At 51.0% G+C, this 17,991-nt stretch overlaps 1 protein-coding gene across 1 annotated transcript in view; it reads right to left on the bottom strand.

Annotated features, from left to right (window-relative positions):
• LOC146020928 (transient receptor potential cation channel subfamily M member 8-like) overlaps nt 1–17,744 on the bottom strand; it is a 75,710-nt gene extending 57,966 nt beyond the window's left edge. The window contains exons 1-6 of the mRNA XM_083154577.1: nt 17,634–17,744; nt 17,486–17,559; nt 16,684–16,840; nt 15,856–16,033; nt 3,662–3,834; nt 35–209 (exon numbers count right to left, since the gene is read on the bottom strand). Coding sequence (XP_083010703.1) covers nt 35–209; nt 3,662–3,834; nt 15,856–16,033; nt 16,684–16,840; nt 17,486–17,559; nt 17,634–17,723 — 847 coding nt within the window. The 5' untranslated portion in view covers nt 17,724–17,744. The remainder of the gene's footprint in view (nt 1–34; nt 210–3,661; nt 3,835–15,855; nt 16,034–16,683; nt 16,841–17,485; nt 17,560–17,633) is intronic.
• Between the last annotated feature and the right edge of the window lie 247 nt (nt 17,745–17,991).

The following is a 17,991-nucleotide window of genomic DNA, read 5'->3' as shown; positions in this document are numbered from 1 at the left end:
TACAGTAATTCCCAGTGTAAGATTAGTCTGCTACCTGGTACTTTCAGTTTAGAGATGTATTTCTCAAATGAAGCTCGGAGTTCGGCCTCAATGGCTGATCGTCCGTGGGATCCATTATCCACCAGGATCATGTGTGTGTGGTTGTTGTCCAGGCAGGAGAGGCGGCCTCGCTTCTGCTCGTCCATCACGTAATGAGCCACGTGGTTTTCCTGCAGCATAAAATAAACAGCGAATTGCCGTGGGAGATCACCTTTATATTGCTTACTGGGTATATGATAGTGATAAAGGGGAGAGAGATAAAGTACCAGCTCCTAACTGCCAGCTACAGGCTGTGTTTGTAAAATGAAGGGAGCTGGTTGGCTGGAACGTTATATCCATCCGTTTCTCTTGGCAGGCAAAAAATGATCAGGAACAAAAATCAGGATTCTTCTTGATCTTAATAGGATTACCCAAAAAGAATCAATAAATCAGAAAAAGTCACAAGGTTTTTATTACACTAATTGGATACCCCCCTCCCCCGGTGCTCATCCAGATGAGCTTCTGTTTTCCACTACATTACATCCAGTATATTAATTAATTTTGTTCCAAGCTTCATATTATAGACACCCCGTGTAGATAGCAGTTGTTTCTGTGCATACAGTACAGTGACTCCCCTGCTTGTAGCATTGAACTCCTCCATCTGCAGACCATGTGACATACACTATACATAAACCATGTCTGTATGAGCCTTAGGGCCACATTTATTAAGGGTTATTTGCAGTATAAACCCCAAAAACGAGACCTGGCTAAAATACCACTGCCAGAATGCCAACACTGATGTGAAGACTGGTGGGGGTGGGGGGTCTAAGGCAGCAACAGGGGGGGGTTAGGGTTAGACACTTTTGCTGCTTTCAGACCGCATAACTGGCTTTGACCCTGTATTTGAAAACGTTTCCAAAAACGGGTCTGCCAGATAAAACCCCTTTCACACCGCAGCTCTTAAACGGTATATTACCATTTAAGTGCCGATTTTTTGACAATGGCAGACCCGTTTTTGGAAACTTTCCAAATACAGGGTCAAAGCCAGTGCAGCCTTCAGCCCTCCCCTCCGTGCAGCTCCCCCCGAGCCCCCCGCGCGTGTCAACCCTGCGCGTGTCGACGCCCCCCGTGTCGACCTACCCCCCGTGCAGCCGGTACTTCCGTTGTGGATCCCGGCACTGCAGTTCAGTATGGTCGGAAGCACTTATGAAAAAAAGTGTCTTTCAGAAAATGGCTGCCCCATAGGAAAACCTGTTTAAAAAAACTGAAAAACTGTCTTTCGTATGGGGGCAGCCATTTTCCAAAAGTCACTTTTCTTATAAGAAAAGTGACTTTTGGAAAATGGCTGCCCCCATACGAAAGACAGTTTTTTTAAACAGGTTTTCCTATGGGGCAGCCATTTTCTGAAAGACACTTTTTTTCATAAGTGCTTCCGACCATACTGAACTGCAGTGCCGGGATCCACAACGGAGGTACCGGCTGCACGGGGGGTAGGTCGACACGGGGGGGGGGGTCGACACGCGCGGGGGGAGGGGGGTCGACACGCGCGCGGGGCGGCTCCAGTGCTGTGAATATTTATTGAGCGCTCATTAAATATTCACTGCGCTGAATTTAGGACCCAGCTCATTGGCTGGGTCCTAAATACCGTTTCAGACCCGAGTTTGAGCCTAAAATACCGGTTCTGAAACAGGTAGGACCCTGCATTTTAACCGGTTAGAAAAACCGGTATTTTCTAACCGGTTAAGTGGTCCTGCACCTTTCAGACCGCACAGATTACCGTTTTAAAACGGTAAAAAAAGGCAATATGCCGTTTACAAAGTGCGGTCTGAAAGGGGCAGGGGCACATGGATAGGGTTAGTCTGCGGGAGGGGGTTTAGTTAGAGTTAGACACTGATGGGTTAGGGTTAGGCTGCTGAGGGTGGATCGGATGGTTAGGGTTAGGTACTAATGGGGTACGGTTAGGGTAAGGCTGCTTTGGGGGTTAGGGTTAGGGGGAGGGAGGGTTAAGGGTAGGCTGCAGGGGGGGGGGGGGGTTGGTTATGGGGAGGGGGAGGTGTTGAGATCCTGACCATTGAGATGCTGCTGTCGGTCTCCTGACCACCAGCATCCCAACCGCCAGGATCCCGATACGTCTCCATAGAAACAAATGTTAGAATCCACCAAATGTAAGGAGGGTCAGCAGCAGCCCACATACTGTAGGTTTCCATGGGGGCGGCTGTGCTGCTAGAGTTACCAAACTCTGGAATGGGAAGCAGTTTGTACTGTAGCTTTGCTCGCTATCTCCATCTTCAGGTGACGTTATTCTCTAGAAGCCTATTGGCTACCTATCGCCAATTTAAAGCAGGTGTGGCCACCCACACAGCACTGGCCACACCCATACAGCACTAGTTACAGCTCCTCCCCTTCTCAATATAGACCTTTGAACATTTTCAGTCCAGGCCCATGTGGCACTTAGGCTGGCCACGATGTGGAGCCAGATTGTTAAGATTGTTAAAACGCAACACTACAAGATAAATATAATTTAAATGAACCCTATTTAGATTGCAAATATAAATTATGGTACTCTTTACCTAGAACGGCGCCCGCGATCAGAATCGCGGGCGTCGGGGGTAAAAAATCGCGGTAATCGCGGGCATCGCGGGTAAATCGCGGGTACATCAAAATCGGGTACCCGCGATTACCGCGATTTTCCCATAGGGAACAATGTTAAAAAGTCAGATTGATCGCGATTTTGCATTCAATGCCTCAATGCCCGCGATTTTCCCATAGGAATCAATGTTAAATGGGCTACAGAGCCCAAATAGCCCCAATTAACCCTTAAATGTCCCCCAAATTTTTGTACGCCACCCCACGATCCACGCCAACCCGAAGCGTGGCGAGCGCAGCGAGCCCGCGAGGGGCGGCGGTACGCGTCCTCCGACCTTTTCATGCCCTACTATCCACGTCGGCGTGGAGTTGAGAATAGAATAGTGTGGCGAGCGCAGCGAGCCACCGAGCCCGAAGCGTGGCGAGCGCAGCGAGCCCCGCGAGGGGACGCGGATACCTTCACAGGTAAACGCGTCCCTTCGCGGGCTTCACAGGTGTCGGCGTCGCCACGGACACCTGTGAAGTCCGCGAGGGGACGCGTATAACTGTGAAGGTATCCGCGTCCCCTCGCCACGCTTCGGGCTCGGTGGCTCGCTGCGCTCGCCACACTATTCTATTCTCAACTCCACGCCGACGTGGATAGTAGGGCATGAAAAGGTCGGAGGACGCGTACCGCCGCCCCTCGCGGGCTCGCTGCGCTCGCCACGCTTCGGGTTGGCGTGGATCGTGGGGTGGCGTACAAAAATTTGGGGGACATTTAAGGGTTAATTGGGGCTATTTGGGCTCTGTAGCCCATTTAACATTGATTCCTATGGGAAAATCGCGGGCATTGAGGCATTGAATGCAAAATCGCGATCAATCTGACTTTTTAACATTGTTCCCTATGGGAAAATCGCGGTAATCGCGGGCATCGCGTCGCGGCCGTTTATGTGCTGCCCGCGATGTCGCGATCACCGCGATGGGCGCCGTTCTAGGTAAAGAGTACCTAAATTATTATAATAAATACAACATTATATGCACAAAACACTTATTTTATCACAGGTATCAGCAATCAGACCTCAGCGGTGGATGGCCGGATCAGGGTGTCACGATTAGAGACCATTCCCCAAGCTGCAATACCGATGGCTATCACCTTCTCCTCGGAGCTCCTGCTAATGGTATTATCTCTGACCACCTCCCCGATGTACTTCATCAGGCCATAGTGAGTGCCCCCTGTTAAGATCCAGGATCCTGTATGTATGGGGGAAAATATACGTCACTAAAATGAGCTGACGCTGAATAGCAGTAACCTCCAACACGTAACAGCAAAAACATTCTTGAACCCATATGGGTTTTATTCAGACCTTATCGCAAAACTGCTTTTTTCCCATGGGGAGAACCATGCTGCACTGCAGATGGGGCAGATGAAACATGTACAGGGGAAAGAGTTTGTGTCAGTATTTGCACACAGATAGGCGACTGCCAGAAGATGTTGCTTATTGCGCTTCTGTGTCTAATTACACAACACATGACACACCCAGGAATCTACTGGTTCATCTTTATCAAAGCATAATTGCACCAGTCAAAAGGTTGGTTCTAGAGAGCCTTCTGAATTCCCCATACACTGCATCACTCAATTTATACTAGGAAGGGTGGCAGTGGTGTCACATGGGTAGTATCAGCTGAGGGGTGACACATAGTGGCGGGAGTCAGCACTGCAGCCCCAGAACTCGCTGGCCCATAGTTGCCTACTTTTGAAAACTAGTTTCAGGGAGATTATAGTTGGTAGTACAATTTCGCACAGTGCGGCATTGAGGGGGCGTGCCACGTTCCACCCAAAGGGCGTGTCTCACTCTATATATGGGCGTACCTGCTTAAATGCTTGTTGCAAGATATTTATAGATGAACGTATTGATAATATCATTGTTGCCTGCAATATTGGATTTATTTGCAACTATTTGCAATTTATTTTCTTCTAACTCAGCATAATACACGTGAAAATAAATGTGATACTGTGCAATAAATAACAAATGCAATTTAACCATACCTGCCTACGATTGAAAAGTTATGTTAGGGAGATGGTAAAGGTGGCAACTAGAAGCGTGGAAAATGACATACATCCAAATGTAGATGAGCCCCAAAGCAGTTAGCACAATATACTGTACATGTTGACGAAAAGACAATGGTACATGTCAGGGATTGTTCTTGTGTAACACCCCATAACTGTGGAATAATATGTGCCGTGTATTCCAGTTAACCAGGGGTTAATATACCTCAGCACCAGGCACAGCTCAGCCCTAAAGAGTTAAACACAGACAGGCTGGAGTGTGACAGGAAGAGAGAGGTCAGAGGTGACCTGAGCCAGCAGCATGAGAGAGGAGGAAAGGCAGAGCACATGAAGAGGAGACTTCTCCTGCAGCTGAGTGACACTGTGCTTAAGGAGTAAGCAGTGTAGCCTGTGAGCGTGTGGAGAACTCCTGTATAGAGAGATAGAGGAGGACAACAGCGTGGCATCTGTGACCCCTGACCTGCCAGACGTTTCAGCAGCAGCAGAGAGCTCCAGCAATAAATGACAGCCTGTGAGGCCTGTGAGAGAAGGAGCCAGTCGTGCAGAGTGTACACAGTCCAAGAGAATACAGCAGCTCAAGGCCCAGCAGTGAGAGCCCAGCACACAGCAAAGTCTGGACACCAGAGAAGACAGGAGGCAGAGACTGGTCAGAACCAGCAGCAGCTACAGGTACACTACTGCACACTGCCCCCAACTATCACACCCAGTTAGGTTGCCTGCCTGACACCTAGTACAGCCAGCGGCCCTGTGTAGCTGAGTGTGGCAACGCTGAGGCGCCCGCACTAGCAGTCCCCGGAGGGTACACAGCGATGGGCGAAGATTCACTGACCCCAGCCGGAGTCAAGACCTCCCCAGTCTTTCCCAAGACCTCCCCTTCACCGTCTTTACCCATTCCTCATAGAAGAATCCCAGAATTGCCACTGTAGTGGGTTTAGTGAAAACCCATAAGAGAAGCTAGGACAATCCCTCAGGATTTGTGATAGTTCACTTTTTCTTCACCTTTAAAGTATAGTTAATGGAATACTAGTGCCACCCGGTGGCTTAAGGACCAAACTGCGACCTCATATAGAGTTAATAGGAAAAGCCAGCAACTACATTAAGTCCTATGCATAGGCCTCCGTCGGGACTGACCGGTCTTATTAACAGAGAGTGTACCCGGGTACTTAGAGTGAGTTGAGTATTGATTTTATGGTAATTCGCTAAAACTATTTGTTAGTATAACAGTTGGTTGTAATGTTCACTCATACTCTGTATTATCACTGTATCCAGGTGTAAATTAGTGGACCAGCTCGCCAGTCCAGCAGCATATTGGAAGTAGTTTCTCAAACTGCAGTGATAGGCCGAGTACGGAGTGGCTCAGAGTTACCGGTAGCTCCATTGTCCTTTTATGGTATATCGCATTTGTATGCATAGTGTGAGTTGTATTGCATTGATTGTATTCTGATATTGTGGAATTGGCAGCCGTTCCCAATGGCCGTGTTACAATAAAAGGTCAAAGTAATTCTATTGTCGACTGTTCTGTGCCACCATCCTGTATCACGAGAAGACTCCTGACTGGAATCTGTGAGACCGAGGAAACACGACCCCCACCGCATCCCACCAGGTAACCCTATCCAGGTGTTTACAGTTCTCTGGCGTCACGAACAGGATATAGTCGACGCGGAGTATAATCCGATACCAGGATGGACACAGTACAGGTTGAGGGTGGACAGCCACCCGTTGTGCCCCCCAACGGCGACCAACAGGCTGCCCCCCCAGTGGCAGTACCTGCTCCAGCAGCAACCCCTCATGCTCCCATCACGCTACCCTACTACTTTGGGGCCCCATGGATGCTAACCTACAGCGGGGACTCCAACGAGGGAGCCACGTTCAAAGCGTTTAAGAACCAGCAGAAATCCATGTCCCAGCTCTACACGCCGAGCGAAGAACAAAGGGTACAAATCTTAATCGGCCAACTCACAGGCTCCGCCCTCAGTGAGGTTGAGTCGTGGGCCGATGACCAAAAGACGAGCACTGACAAGATTCTGAATCGGCTGGCCACGATCTTTGAGACCGCTACCCTCCCAGAGCTGAAGATGCAACTATACGGACGAAAACAACGGCCGGGTGAAACCCTCCGGGATTTCGCCCTGAGTCTACAGGCGACCCTGAAACTCATACAAGCGGCTGACAAAGATGAAATTCGCAATGGAGACGAAGCCCTTGCCATACAGTTCATCGAAGGAGTATCGAACCCCACCATTAAGACCCTTCTACGGCTCCTGAAGATGCAAATGCTGGGTAAATCCTTTGCTGATTTTAAAAACATTGCCATTGCCACCGTCGGGAACCACTCCGACCCTGAGGTGGAGTATCCGGAGATGGTGGGGTTTCGAGGACCGGTGGCTACGAACCCAGAACAGTCCGGGAAGCCAAAGGACCGGGCCATACAGAATAGCCAGCAGTCATCGGGAGACCCCGGTCAGGTCCTCCAGCGCCAGGTAGAAGACCTAGCCATTGAGATGGCCGCGATGCAGCGAGAGATGCGCCAGGTACAGATAGGGCAGGCCTTATGCTTGCTGGCGAATCGCCAGCAGCATGCTGCTGGCGATCCGCCAGCAACACGGCGCGCCATCTGACTGAGACGCGCGTGCGTCCCCCACGCACGTGCGTCTCAGTATCCGGGCGGCCGGCGGGCGAGGCGGACGCAATACTGTCCGCCTCCCGTTCGAGGGGGGCTGGGGGGACCCGAGGAGGCTGTGGGGGGGTGCGGGCGCCCGGTGTGGGCACCTGGCGACCGAGGGCAGCACCGTCGGAAGGGGACGCGCGCGCACCTCGTGCGCGCGCGTCCCCTTCCGACACACAGATGGCGCGGGAGCAGGGAATGGCGATGGCGACGCCATCGCCATCCCCTGCAAAGATGAGCCCGGCCCCATCTGTAGCACGGCAAACTGCGCCGGTCAGCGGGGGAGCCAGATGGAAGGCAGAACGACGGCAGCTGAACTGAAACCGCTGGGAGCCACCTCGGGAGTCTGGTCGATGGGCAACCGACCAGTTTGACTACCAAGACTGACCTATTTGCCAGCGGTCTCAGGAAGTGGGGCACGTTGAAAGGGACTGTCCACCTGATCCTTTAAACTCCAATGCCCCGAGGGAGAGGGCCGAACCTCGGGGGGAACAGGAAGAGTAGGTCCAGGTGAAGACGGGCAGACCTACTATGGCAGACAGAGCCATATAAGTGTAGGCAAATTATCTGCCAGGTTAGACCGTGACCCTCCCGTTCACATGAAAAGTCGAGGGAAAGTTATCTGGTTCCACGTCCAACGTGGATTTGGGTTCGTTGACTGTATTGACCCAAAGCGAGACATCTTTGTCTACTACACCGCCATCCAGAAGAGTGACCCAAGGAAACTATACCGAAGCCTGAGGGCTGGAGAGATGGTAGAATTTGACGTCGTCAGAGGTGAGAAGGGCCTCCAAGCAGTGAACGTCACTGGACCTGGTGGTACTCCTGTTCGAGGCAACAGATACGCGGCAAGAAACAAGTGGTATGGGTGCCACCCACTTCGCCGCAGCCATCCCCAAGACCAACCTCAGGGGAATATTATGCACTCCAAGAAAACAGCAAGCATGGCCGGAAACACAAAGGAAGGGCCGTATGTATGTAGCCAGCGGTACTCTCATGCCCGAGTGCAGAACGAGCTGACGAAAGAGGACCCGTCACGAGGTGAAGTACACCCCAAATGGAAAACCCGCCCTTATATGGCCACTAAGAGGCCTACGTCGACAGCCGGGAGCTACCAGATGGGAGATCCAGATGGAACCCGACAGCAGCGGATCCATCGCAACCATCATAAGTCACACCCCAACCGAACCCAGTTGCCCCTCAAGTCAAGCAGCAAAGTGAGCGATAATGACGGCCAGAATCTCGTCCTGAACATGTTGCAGAGTACGGTGGAGCTGTCACCGAATGGGGGGTGGTCAACATTCCTCCCAACAGGGGTGCCACTGTTGTGGTATAGAGCATAGTCATACTTATATAAATGTTATTGAATGTTTTGCACCATTGTTCATCCGTCGACAATGTTGCCGACACTGTTTAGCCACCTTGGTAATGTTGTATCTGTTTGTAAATTATACCTTGATTCAAGGAACAGACTCAGTGGTTCCAGAAAGTTATCACAGCTCAGGACTTGTGTTTGTGTTGGTGTGCGCGAGGACACGCACATTAAAAAGTATTGGCGGATGTAACACCCCATAACTGTGGAATAATATGTGCCGTGTATTCCAGTTAACCAGGGGTTAATATACCTCAGCACCAGGCACAGCTCAGCCCTAAAGAGTTAAACACAGACAGGCTGGAGTGTGACAGGAAGAGAGAGGTCAGAGGTGACCTGAGCCAGCAGCATGAGAGAGGAGGAAAGGCAGAGCACATGAAGAGGAGACTTCTCCTGCAGCTGAGTGACACTGTGCTTAAGGAGTAAGCAGTGTAGCCTGTGAGCGTGTGGAGAACTCCTGTATAGAGAGATAGAGGAGGACAACAGTGGGGCATCTGTGACCCCTGACCTGCCAGACGTTTCAGCAGCAGCAGAGAGCTCCAGCAATAAATGACAGCCTGTGAGGCCTGTGAGAGAAGGAGCCAGTCGTGCAGAGTGTACACAGTCCAAGAGAATACAGCAGCTCAAGGCCCAGCAGTGAGAGCCCAGCACACAGCAGAGTCTGGACACCAGAGAAGACAGGAGGCAGAGACTGGTCAGAACCAGCAGCAGCTACAGGTACACTACTGCACACTGCCCCCAACTATCACACCCAGTTAGGTTGCCTGCCTGACACCTAGTACAGCCAGCGGCCCTGTGTAGCTGAGTGTGGCAACGCTGAGGCGCCCGCACTAGCAGTCCCCGGAGGGTACACAGCGATGGGCGAAGATTCACTGACCCCAGCCGGAGTCAAGACCTCCCCAGTCTTTCCCAAGACCTCCCCTTCACCGTCTTTACCCATTCCTCATAGAAGAATCCCAGAATTGCCACTGTAGTGGGTTTAGTGAAAACCCATAAGAGAAGCTAGGACAATCCCTCAGGATTTGTGATAGTTCACTTTTTCTTCACCTTTAAAGTATAGTTAATGGAACACTAGTGCCACCCGGTGGCTTAAGGACCAAACTGCGACCTCATATAGAGTTAATAGGAAAAGCCAGCAACTACATTAAGTCCTATGCATAGGCCTCCGTCGGGACTGACCGGTCTTATTAACAGAGAGTGTACCCGGGTACTTAGAGTGAGTTGAGTATTGATTTTATGGTAATTCGCTAAAACTATTTGTTAGTATAACAGTTGGTTGTAATGTTCACTCATACTCTGTATTATCACTGTATCCAGGTGTAAATTAGTGGACCAGCTCGCCAGTCCAGCAGCATATTGGAAGTAGTTTCTCAAACTGCAGTGATAGGCCGAGTACGGAGTGGCTCAGAGTTACCGGTAGCTCCATTGTCCTTTTATGGTATATCGCATTTGTATGCATAGTGTGAGTTGTATTGCATTGATTGTATTCTGATATTGTGGAATTGGCAGCCGTTCCCAATGGCCGTGTTACAATAAAAGGTCAAAGTAATTCTATTGTCGACTGTTCTGTGCCACCATCCTGTATCACGAGAAGACTCCTGACTGGAATCTGTGAGACCGAGGAAACACGACCCCCACCGCATCCCACCAGGTAACCCTATCCAGGTGTTTACAGTTCTCTGGCGTCACGAACAGGATATAGTCGACGCGGAGTATAATCCGATACCAGGATGGACACAGTACAGGTTGGGGGTGGACAGCCACCCGTTGTGCCCCCCAACGGCGACCAACAGGCTGCCCCCCCAGTGGCAGTACCTGCTCCAGCAGCAACCCCTCATGCTCCCATCACGCTACCCTACTACTTTGGGGCCCCATGGATGCTAACCTACAGCGGGGACTCCAACGAGGGAGCCACGTTCAAAGCGTTTAAGAACCAGCAGAAATCCATGTCCCAGCTCTACACGCCGAGCGAAGAACAAAGGGTACAAATCTTAATCGGCCAACTCACAGGCTCCGCCCTCAGTGAGGTTGAGTCGTGGGCCGATGACCAAAAGACGAGCACTGACAAGATTCTGAATCGGCTGGCCACGATCTTTGAGACCGCTACCCTCCCAGAGCTGAAGATGCAACTATACGGACGAAAACAACGGCCGGGTGAAACCCTCCGGGATTTCGCCCTGAGTCTACAGGCGACCCTGAAACTCATACAAGCGGCTGACAAAGATGAAATTCGCAATGGCGACGAAGCCCTTGCCATACAGTTCATCGAAGGAGTATCGAACCCCACCATTAAGACCCTTCTACGGCTCCTGAAGATGCAAATGCTGGGTAAATCCTTTGCTGATTTTAAAAACATTGCCATTGCCACCGTCGGGAACCACTCCGACCCTGAGGTGGAGTATCCGGAGATGGTGGGGTTTCGAGGACCGGTGGCTACGAACCCAGAACAGTCCGGGAAGCCAAAGGACCGGGCCATACAGAATAGCCAGCAGTCATCGGGAGACCCCGGTCAGGTCCTCCAGCGCCAGGTAGAAGACCTAGCCATTGAGATGGCCGCGATGCAGCGAGAGATGCGCCAGGTACAGATAGGGCAGGCCTTATGCTTGCTGGCGAATCGCCAGCAGCATGCTGCTGGCGATCCGCCAGCAACACGGCGCGCCATCTGACTGAGACGCGCGTGCGTCCCCCACGCACGTGCGTCTCAGTATCCGGGCGGCCGGCGGGCGAGGCGGACGCAATACTGTCCGCCTCCCGCTCGAGGGGGGCTGGGGGGACCCGAGGAGGCTGTGGGGGGGTGCGGGCGCCCGGTGTGGGCACCTGGCGACCGAGGGCAGCACCGTCGGAAGGGGACGCGCGCGCACCTCGTGCGCGCGCGTCCCCTTCCGACACACAGATGGCGCGGGAGCAGGGAATGGCGATGGCGACGCCATCGCCATCCCCTGCAAAGATGAGCCCGGCCCCATCTGTAGCACGGCAAACTGCGCCGGTCAGCGGGGGAGCCAGATGGAAGGCAGAACGACGGCAGCTGAACCGAAACCGCTGGGAGCCACCTCGGGAGTCTGGTCGATGGGCAACCGACCAGTTTGACTACCAAGACCGACCTATTTGCCAGCGGTCTCAGGAAGTGGGGCACGTTGAAAGGGACTGTCCACCTGATCCTTTAAACTCCAATGCCCCGAGGGAGAGGGCCGAACCTCGGGGGGAACAGGAAGAGTAGGTCCAGGTGAAGACGGGCAGACTTCTATGGCAGACAGAGCCATATAAGTGTAGGCAAATTATCTGCCAGGTTAGACCGTGACCCTCCCGTTCACATGAAAAGTCGAGGGAAAGTTATCTGGTTCCACGTCCAACGTGGATTTGGGTTCGTTGACTGTATTGACCCAAAGCGAGACATCTTTGTCCACTACACCGCCATCCAGAAGAGTGACCCAAGGAAACTATACCGAAGCCTGAGGGCTGGAGAGATGGTAGAATTTGACGTCGTCAGAGGTGAGAAGGGCCTCCAAGCAGTGAACGTCACTGGACCTGGTGGTACTCCTGTTCGAGGCAACAGATACGCGGCAAGAAACAAGTGGTATGGGTGCCACCCACTTCGCCGCAGCCATCCCCAAGACCAACCTCAGGGGAATATTATGCACTCCAAGAAAACAGCAAGCATGGCAGGAAACACAAAGGAAGGGCCGTATGTATGTAGCCAGCGGTACTCTCATGCCCGAGTGCAGAACGAGCTGACGAAAGAGGACCCGTCACGAGGTGAAGTACACCCCAAATGGAAAACCCGCCCTTATATGGCCACTAAGAGGCCTACGTCGACAGCCGGGAGCTACCAGATGGGAGATCCAGATGGAACCCGACAGCAGCGGATCCATCGCAACCATCATAAGTCACACCCCAACCGAACCCAGTTGCCCCTCAAGTCAAGCAGCAAAGTGAGCGATAATGACGGCCAGAATCTCGTCCTGAACATGTTGCAGAGTACGGTGGAGCTGTCACCGAATGGGGGGTGGTCAACATTCCTCCCAACAGGGGTGCCACTGTTGTGGTATAGAGCATAGTCATACTTATATAAATGTTATTGAATGTTTTGCACCATTGTTCATCCGTCGACAATGTTGCCGACACTGTTTAGCCACCTTGGTAATGTTGTATCTGTTTGTAAATTATACCTTGATTCAAGGAACAGACTCAGTGGTTCCAGAAAGTTATCACAGCTCAGGACTTGTGTTTGTGTTGGTGTGCGCGAGGACACGCACATTAAAAAGTATTGGCGGATGTAACACCCCATAACTGTGGAATAATATGTGCCGTGTATTCCAGTTAACCAGGGGTTAATATACCTCAGCACCAGGCACAGCTCAGCCCTAAAGAGTTAAACACAGACAGGCTGGAGTGTGACAGGAAGAGAGAGGTCAGAGGTGACCTGAGCCAGCAGAATGAGAGAGGAGGAAAGGCAGAGCACATGAAGAGGAGACTTCTCCTGCAGCTGAGTAACACTGTGCTTAAGGAGTAAGCAGTGTAGCCTGTGAGCGTGTGGAGAACTCCTGTATAGAGAGATAGAGGAGGACAACAGCGGGGCATCTGTGACCCCTGACCTGCCAGACGTTTCAGCAGCAGCAGAGAGCTCCAGCAATAAATGACAGCCTGTGAGGCCTGTGAGAGAAGGAGCCAGTCGTGCAGAGTGTACACAGTCCAAGAGAATACAGCAGCTCAAGGCCCAGCAGTGAGAGCCCAGCACACAGCAGAGTCTGGACACCAGAGAAGACAGGAGGCAGAGACTGGTCAGAACCAGCACCAGCAGCAGCTACAGGTACACTACTGCACACTGCCCCCAACTATCACACCCAGTTAGGTTGCCTGCCTGACACCTAGTACAGCCAGCGGCCCTGTGTAGCTGAGTGTGGCAACGCTGAGGCGCCCGCACTAGCAGTCCCCGGAGGGTACACAGCGATGGGCGAAGATTCACTGACCCCAGCCGGAGTCAAGACCTCCCCAGTCTTTCCCAAGACCTCCCCTTCACCGTCTTTACCCATTCCTCATAGAAGAATCCCAGAATTGCCACTGTAGTGGGTTTAGTGAAAACCCATAAGAGAAGCTAGGACAATCCCTCAGGATTTGTGATAGTTCACTTTTTCTTCACCTTTAAAGTATAGTTAATGGAACACTAGTGCCACCCGGTGGCTTAAGGACCAAACTGCGACCTCATATAGAGTTAATAGGAAAAGCCAGACAACTACATTAAGTCCTATGCATAGGCCTCCGTCGGGACTGACCGGTCTTATTAACAGAGAGTGTACCCGGGTACTTAGAGTGAGTTGAGTATTGATTTTATGGTAATTCGCTAAAACTATTTGTTAGTATAACAGTTGGTTGTAATGTTCACTCATACTCTGTATTATCACTGTATCATGGTGTAAATTAGTGGACCAGCTCGCCAGTCCAGCAGCATATTGGAAGTAGTTTCTCAAACTGCAGTGATAGGCCGAGTACGGAGTGGCTCAGAGTTACCGGTAGCTCCATTGTCCTTTTATGGTATATCGCATTTGTATGCATAGTGTGAGTTGTATTGCATTGATTGTATTCTGATATTGTGGAATTGGCAGCCGTTCCCAATGGCCGTGTTACAATAAAAGGTCAAAGTAATTCTATTGTCGACTGTTCTGTGCCACCATCCTGTATCACGAGAAGACTCCTGACTGGAATCTGTGAGACCGAGGAAACACGACCCCCACCGCATCCCACCAGGTAACCCTATCCAGGTGTTTACACTTGTGTTGTGTTTTACATGTGGTTCCATATAAATCAGGATTGCCTACTTTCTGGCTGCCCTCTCCCGGAGAGGGCAGCCAGTTCAGTGAGGCAGTGGGGGCGGAGGCGCTGATGGGGTGGGAAAGGGGTGGGGCGGTCGGTGGATCACCTTGAGTGGAGGCATGGTCAGCACGAAAATGTCCTCATGGCCACGCCCCCCATCGTGCAATGCCGGTGTTTCAGGCATTGCACAGCGGGGAGCAAGGCTACAAAGACACGATTCGCATCATTAGCTCCCACGGACCCTCCCTGCCAAGGGTGGGGTTGCGGGAGACTGGCAACATTCTAGGAGGCTTGCTCCCCTTTCCGGGGGGCCCGGAAGGGGACCTGATTTCCGGGACCCTCCCGGCCATCATTCCGGGAGGGTAGGCATCCCTGATATACAGTAAGTGGCCATAAGAAACCTTAATTAATATGCATGTAGCCATAGGGATAATTGTGCTTTATAACCAATGCAGGAAATTGCACTGATGATTCCATTTAATGTAAACATCTCTGATTTATTTTCCCCCAAAAAATGAAATTTTCAACTGCATAATATGGGTAAGGTGAAATTAGGGAGATTGCTAGACTTTTCAGGTAGATAGGGAGATTACTACTATTTCAGGGAGTCTCATGCAGAATGCAGGAGGGTAGACAACTATGCTCTGGGGCAGTCCACACCTTGCTAAAAGCTGATTGCTTGTTGTGGGCAATGTCTCCCCTTGTCCACTTTGGAACATGTGACACATCTCCCCCCTATAGGCCCCCATACATTAGTCTGACTTGTCAAAGCAGATACTCTGGAGGGGTCACAGGTGATTAGGCACTTCATGTGCTGCACGCGGAGTGAGCAGGGGGGCGGCAGACGCCAGCGAGAGGACCAGGGAGCGAGGGATGGCAGCGGACGGGGGATGGCCGCAACCAGAGATCTGGGTGGAGGGAGCAGGGGGGGGGGGGGGGGCGGAGAGAATCAGGGAGCCGGGCAGGGAAGCTAATAAGATTTGCAGCCCGTCCGACCTCCCGACTCCGATCCAATGTGCACAGGGCTGCGCATTGGGTTGGACGGGATGTCTACATGTGCGATTTGGGTCGAGTTCACAGCCCGATTCTGAAATCGTGCCCAAATCGCATAGTGTATGGGGGCCTTAAGTTATACAGACATCAAACTTTTATTGCAATGCAGTAATGGGCTTCTGAATATATGGGTCAGAAGATGACCATTCCTGATCAGATTTTTGGGTGTCCCAGCTCAGCGGCTGCTCAGATGAGATTGATTTGTCAAAGAAAACTTCAGGTGTAGAAGCAGCATTGATCTCATTTGCATTGCCCTTGTTATTGATTCCGCACTCTCACACATGCTGCCAGGATTTCCCACAGTACCTTTGGTCTGTGCAATGTAAATGAGGCGGCTGAAGATCTTGCGCATCCGCGGCTTCAGGGAGAAGTTCCTAGCTCCGCCCGTTACTGAGATGACGAGGTTCGGAGTTTTAAGCTGCCAGAACTTTGTCATCAGCTCATACAGCGTATCTGGTGTTGAGTCCCGGGATAAGCGGATGTACTGATAGGGGAATACAGAGGTGTTAATTATATGACAATGAGTAGAAATATCTAATGCAGTAATATATAATATAATATAATATATATTGTAAGCACAGCATTTATTCTGATCATCTACTTGTATACATTTCAATATATTCCTCATTGGTCCTCCAGCAGTTGTGAAACTACACATCCCAGGATGCACTGCTACAGTTTTGCTATTTGGCCATGCTAAAACTGTTGCAGGGCATGCTAGGATGTGTAGTTCAGCAACAGTTAGAGAGCTGTCAAAGTTGGGCACACATGTCAAGAGCTTAACCTTCATCTTTCCAATTGTCCTCCAGACCCAGTGGTTCCCAAACTTGTGGGGGCCCTGGACAAAACGATGGCCAAATTTCATTATGGAATATGACCAGGGATAGCTACAGAGGGGTGCTGCACAGTTCAAAAATAAAATAGGGGAGGCACACCCACTGCCACCGACTGCCATTCCAAACTGACACTCACTCCTATTTGAATTTTGGACGGTGCTGCAGACCCCCCCTCTGGAGCCGCCACTGGATATGACAATGCTCTGTTCAGCTTCTAATTAGCTCTCTGTCCCTCTCCCTATTGCATTGGTCATATACATTTTGGCATACTGATGTATCCTGAATGAGAAGCTCTTACCTTCCCTCTCCTCCCAACGGCATCAAACTGAATGTCCCCATAGGCGTCAGTGGGCAGCTCCTTTGTGTGCTGCTGGTAGTTCCACTCACAGCTCTGGTTTATCTGCGTCCCTTGGATATGGTGGCTCTTGGCGTAACCACACTTACAACTCCTATCCCTGCAATGAGGGGACACAGATAGTCATATCTCCCTAGGGTTACCTACCCTCTCAGAATGTCTGGGAGCATACCGAAAATCGGGTCCCCCTCCTGGACCCCGGGAACGGTAATTTCCGCCCTGCGGCTTTTCGGGGGTGGGGCTAAAGATGCAAATCGCATCATTTGATGATGTCTACATCAGGCCCCATCCCCGTAGTGCTGCTGACAGTCTCATGGAGAGAAGACGTTAAAAGTAGGCAACTCTGCTCTAATTCCATAGCACCCATCCTCCAGTGTGTTCATATACTGTAGGGCTACCACAGCAATCCACAGGAGAATAACAATACAATGTAGAACAGAAAATTACCCCAAATATATTGATTGTTCGATATACAGTATCTTTAAATATATCAGGCATTGGCTGTGTTGCACAGCCGATGCGATATATCTGTGAATTATGCAGTTCACAGATATATCATACACACTGGCCGATGTGCATACTAACTTAGGGGGCAATTCAGACCTGCTCAGTGCAGTCAGGAGCTAATTGGCCGGTGATAAAGTACCAGGCACTTTATCACTTCTCCTCCCTTATCACCGCTTCATACATCTACCCCAAATTCTGTGTTTGGCATCATCTCTGAGTCCTGCAGTTTGGTTCTTACTGTGAGTCTGAATCTTGGGTATAGGCCACACACTCTCTCTTCTTAAACTTCTCCTGAATCAGGTTGGCAGCACCCTGTAAATGGACAATTAGCATTTAATGTCAAATAAAGGAACAATCGCTTATGCAAATTAGTGGGGATAGCTTACAAACTCATTAAGAGGTAACTCATGACTGTAAGGGACGCTGGAGTACAGTGTCTGGGAGCTGTCCAACGTCCTCTTCCTACGGCTCCCCATTGTGACTCGTTGGAGCAATCGTCAATGATCTAAGAGGATGAGAAAGAGGTTAGTCTGAGTATACGGGCAACAAATCTACTGTCTGGGTGGGATTACGGAATGGACGTCATCACTGATGTACAGTATCTATAGGATTCTAAAGCTGTAGTTTTACAATCATGTATATGCACCAAACATTTTTGGTTTTATAGTTGTTTTTACAATATGACAGGGTTGCCGACCCTCCCGGAATTACCGGGAGTCCCCCCCCCCCCCCCCCGATCGCAGC

The sequence above is a fragment of the Crinia signifera genome, chromosome 7, assembly GCF_055691185.1.
Source record: "Crinia signifera chromosome 7, ASM5569118v1, whole genome shotgun sequence".
In the NCBI taxonomy this organism is placed as follows: Eukaryota; Metazoa; Chordata; class Amphibia; order Anura; family Myobatrachidae; genus Crinia; species Crinia signifera.
The sequence above is the reverse complement of the archived record's forward strand: the minus strand, read 5'-3'. Positions and strand labels throughout refer to the sequence as shown.